Below are 5,000 nucleotides of genomic sequence, written 5' to 3'. Positions count from 1 at the left end.
TGCCCAAAGCTTCACATCCTTAAAAAATAGGCGTTTTTATAAAAAATTGTATGTTTTAGTGTGTGTCCGTAATATTGTTTACGATTAAAAAAAAATATTTAAAACAAATAATGTTGTCTGTCTATCTGTGTTGGCCCTGCGATGAGGTGGCGACTTGTCCAGGGTGTACACCGCCTTCCGCCCAAATGCAGCTGAGATAGGCTCCAGCGACCCAGGGACAAGCGATAGAAAATGGATGGATACTCTTTTTTTTTTAATTTTTATAAGAATACATTTAAAAAAACATTTTTTTTTACTCCACCTCCATGCAACCAGAAGGAGCTTTTCAAACTTGTTTACACCAAATAATACGTTTGAATCGAGAATCGATTCAGAATCGAATCGTCACTCCCAGGAATCGGAATCGGACCGAATCATTAGGTGCCCAAAGCTTCACATCCCTAAAAATAGGCGTTTTTATAAAAATGTTTATGTTTTAGTGTGTGTCCGTAATATTGTTTACATCAGCGAATGGTGGGGTCTTACTGTATTTACATTAACAACATTTTGTACGCGTCATCCTGTTAACAACTCGTCGGCCTGAATGTCTTTGGGGTGAGAAACAAAAGTCTAACACGCAAAGAAAAAAAAAAAAAACAGAAACAAAAGGTAATTACCCATTACTTTGCGGCAAAAGCGTATTTTTGCGTGATAGAAAAATAAGCGTATAAAGATATAGATATATTAAAAAAAAGTTAATTGTATTACTGAGGTCTGTTAAAGATGGCTAGTGAGCGCTGAACACACACACAGTCTCACACACACACACACACACACACACATGTGCGGCAGGTGTCGACAGGTGACCTCTCCTGCTGTGCTGAGTGGGATGCTGGGTAAAAAAGGCGTCGATAGCGAGGGAGGCGAGGGAATCGTTCACGGTAGATGCTTGACGTAGTTTCCCGGAAAGGTTCCAAACAGCTTGCTTCTCCGGGACGTCCCTTCGGGCGGACACAGGACAGCAGGAAATGAGATGAAAGCAAAACTACAGCATTTGTATTCAATTCAATACTTACTAAAAAATGTCAGTATTGGAAGGGTTTGCCTGTAAGAGCACAGTGCCATCTAGTGGCGTCTTTCTTTTAAGACACGGTCAAATCAACCTTTATTGGGTCATTAAAAAGTCTTCAAAAACAGAAGAAAACACCAAATCTGGAAAATGTATTATACTTGTGCATTAAAAAAGTCTAAAAAAAGTTTTTTTCAATTTGAATTTAATCACAGATAAAAAAGGAGCATATTCTTTGTATTTCTGGGTGATTAAATTAAGCAATTTTCGGCATAAACATGGCTAAATTAATTTCAAAAATCAGTACTGGTCAATCAATACAAGCCCATCAGAGCGTGCTGTTCAGTATGCTGACCACTGATTGGCTCAGCCTCAGGCAATGTTTTTATATACTGTATCGATGTGAGTGTTACTTCCCGTCTAAAAGGCTCTCATATTGTTAAAAAATATATATTTAAATGATTGTAAACATGCTTTAGCTGTGACAATATTTGATTCATAATGAATAATTCTTACTTCCCAGATATTAATTTACCATGGTCCGGCCCTAATGATGATAAATAGTACAATAACAAACAAAACAAAGCAATAACATCATTCAATTTAAAAAATAAATACAAAAATAATATTTTGATAGATACAACTAAGAGAGGAAAACATCAAATATCTTAAGGGTACATTTTATTAGTATAAACTACATGTAATGAAATAAGAGTTTGTATAGATTTATTTTTTTATTTTACTTTAGATAGTCATTGATGTATTTATATATGATATGTATCCTGTAATTTTGGACTAGACATACTATATAAACACTATAAAATATACTATAATATATACTGAATAAATATTGATTATGTAGCGGGGGCAGGACATTCTAATCTTTTGCTTCTTCCTGCTCCTTTTCCGACCTTTTTTATTTTATTTTATTTTTTATTTAACTTAAATCGTGTAGAGATGGAGAATATTTGTACTTGTTGTAATCTAAATTAAGGGGGAAAAATAAGGTTAACTGTACATAAAATAGTACAGAGATTCTCAAACTGGGCTATGCGTACCACTTGTGGTATGTTGACTCCATCTAGTGGTGCGCCAAAGAATCACTTGATTAAAGTACAGTGTTTTTATTTTCCTATATTCCAACCCAGTGTTACTGTTCAAACTGTGAGTAACGTTAGAGTGGCCAAAAATATTAAATATACTTACTCTCTGCCTTGTTTTTAATGAATACTTAGTCCTACTGCGCTACTGTACTTTTAATGTTGGTCAATAGGGTGGTACTTGGAGAGCCCAAGTTTAAGAACCACTGAAAAAGTAGTTATGGGAGTCGTGATCCGCTATTGATATCGGATATCGGTTTGATACGAGCAAAAAACAGGTATCGGAATAAATCGGCTTGCATGTAAAATGTGCGATACAGGCAGTCCTGCAGCTTGTGCAAATCTAAACGTCCTCCAATAAGCACATATGGTTGGTAATTTACAAAAGGTAAACATGATAGGCTATTAGGAGCAAGCAGCTACACAACAGCTTAGCACACAATAGTACATTAGCTAGACTTATGCAATGAGTGTCCTTAATTGAAGGATATTGCAGTCTAAAACAGCACTTTTGTCAATATAAACAAGCATCAAATATTTATACTTGCATATTATTTACACATACAAAGTCTCCAAGGCAGAAGTGTATGAGAAAGTATCCAGTAACAAACGTGTCCGCATCATTAAACCTACTACGCCATGAGCTTAACTCAATGACTTACTGTGGCTACCAGGTGTCGCCAAAACACTATTAGCATTCCACTTTAACTTAAAGAGAGAATAAGTCCATTCCCGTTAATAATACATAGGTGAGTAAATATATAGTTTTTTCTTACCTACCATTGTTCTCTGAATAATTCAACTTGATCGAACATGTTCTAACACTCTCACCACACTACACAATAATGAAAGTAGTACTATGATTCCTGCTTATATCAGTATTGGCCAAAACTCAAGCCTTCAATAGTAGTAATAAAATAGTAAACATGGAAAATATGTCATTTGCGACTGAAATCATGTTTAACAAATAAGGTGGGTAGGCTTAAAAGTAAAATAAAGTTAATGTACCAACTTATCTATTTCCTCATAAAACTGAATTAAATTCATGAACATGTTGTCAAGTAACATTAGGTAACACTTGGGTTGTTTCTTAAATTGATAAAGTAGACACAAAGTCATTAAAGCTACATTAGCCAACACTAGGATTATTTCTTGAAATTAGAGGTGTCTGATAATGGCTTTTTTGCCGATATCCGATATTGTCCAACTCTTATTTACCGATTCCGGGGGGTGTATATTGTAGCGTCCTGGAAGAGTTAGTGCTGCAAGGGGTTCTGGGTATTTGTTCTGCTGTGTTTATGTTGTGTTACGGTGCGGATGTTCTCCCGAAATGTGTTTGTCATTCTTGTTAGGTGTGGGTTCACAGTGTGGCGCATATTTGTAACAGTGTTAAAGTTGTTTGTACGACCACCCTCAGTGTGACCTGTATGGCTGTTGACCAAGTATGCTGGCATTCACTTGTGTGTGTGAAAAGCCGTAGAAATTATGTGACTGGGCCGGCACGCAAAGGCAGTGCCTTTAAGGTTTATTGACGCTCTGTACTTCTCCCTACGTCCGTGTACCACTCCGTACAGCGGCGTGCTAAAAAGTCATACATTTTACTTTTTGAAACCGATACCGATAATTTCCGATATTACATTTTAAAGCATTTATCGGCCGATAATATCGGCAGCGAGAGACGTTTGCACAGTGCCTGTGTTTTTAAAAGGTGTAAATCTTTGTTGTTTTACAGTTCTCTTATGTATTTTAAAATGCATGTCTTAACGTATTATTTTTTTTGAAACTGCTCTGTGACATGTGCTGTTGACCTCCTGGCCAGGTCACCCTTGTGAAAGAGATCTTGATCTCAATGGGTTTCTTATCTGGTTAAATAAAGGTTCTAAGTCCGATATTATCGGACATCTCTACTTGAAATCATAAACATGTTTCAAAGTCATATGAAGTAACATCTGGGTTGATTCTTGAATTGATCAAGTTCATAAAAAAAGGAATTAAATCCACATTGGGCATCACTTGGGTTATTTCTTGAATTCATAAAGTTGACGCAAAGTCATTAAAGCCACTTTTGACTGTTGTGTAGCTGCTTGCTAAAACTGTTAAGTTACACAACTGCAGAGAGTACAAGGCGGCCATTATATGTAAGAAGTTTATAATAGAATTTAAACAACTTTTGTCGACGAATAGGGTCGACCCTGTATGGCGACGTCGACTTCAGGCGGCACTTGAGTCACCCAGTTGAGTTGTAAACATAGTCAGGTTTTCCCTGTAATGAGAAGTTTTCTTACCGACAAACCAGCCGTCGTCACACTTCTCCATCACGTCCACGATGTCGCCCTCCCTCAGCTCGAGCTCGTCCTCGTTGCGAGGCACGTAGTTGTACACCACCTGGAAGCTGCACGGAAACAAAGAATACGACATTCAACAGTCATCCCCGTTAGTGAGTGCTTGATTGGCTGCAACTACCCAAAAGATATGTTCATCCAGGAATGTAACCTACTTCTGGGTCCTGTCTGCTAAGCCTTCTGGGTAATGTAGTATATAAATAGATTTATGTAACCTCTATTTATCCAGGGTAAGACAATTAAGAACAGAATTTCATTTGCAATCCTGACCTAGCAAATAGGCAACATTTACATGTTAGAGTTGTTGAAGTGTAATGATAATCGTCTCTTAATTACCAACTAAAATTAGCGCTAAAGATCGCTCAAAACTGTCAAAGAATAAAGTGCAAATGAAAATACAGTTTTACCACTTTAGTCATAATTTTTGCGCTTAGAAAACTTCTCTATCACTTTATCCCCAGACTTCTTATATTTGCTTGAGTTTGACATTACTGCCACAAGTGGCGGAAA

General features: G+C 36.8%; 1 protein-coding gene across 15 annotated transcripts in view; it reads right to left on the bottom strand.

Moving 5' to 3' along the window:
- Positions 1–5,000, bottom strand: part of LOC133621762 (sorbin and SH3 domain-containing protein 2-like) — a 173,278-nt gene that overhangs the window by 1,911 nt on the left and 166,367 nt on the right. For all 15 annotated transcript variants that reach the window (XM_061984100.1, XM_061984102.1, XM_061984099.1 and 12 more), the window contains 2 exons: positions 4,434–4,540; positions 1–980 (listed from right to left, as the gene is read on the bottom strand). The exon at positions 1–980 is cut by the window's left edge and continues 1,911 nt beyond it. In XM_061984100.1, coding sequence (XP_061840084.1) covers positions 916–980; positions 4,434–4,540 — 172 coding nt within the window. In that variant the 3' untranslated portion in view covers positions 1–915. The remainder of the gene's footprint in view (positions 981–4,433; positions 4,541–5,000) is intronic.

The sequence above is a fragment of the Nerophis lumbriciformis genome, linkage group LG25 (assembly GCF_033978685.3).
Source record: "Nerophis lumbriciformis linkage group LG25, RoL_Nlum_v2.1, whole genome shotgun sequence".
Classification (NCBI taxonomy): Eukaryota; Metazoa; Chordata; class Actinopteri; order Syngnathiformes; family Syngnathidae; genus Nerophis; species Nerophis lumbriciformis.
The sequence above is the reverse complement of the archived record's forward strand: the minus strand, read 5'-3'. Positions and strand labels throughout refer to the sequence as shown.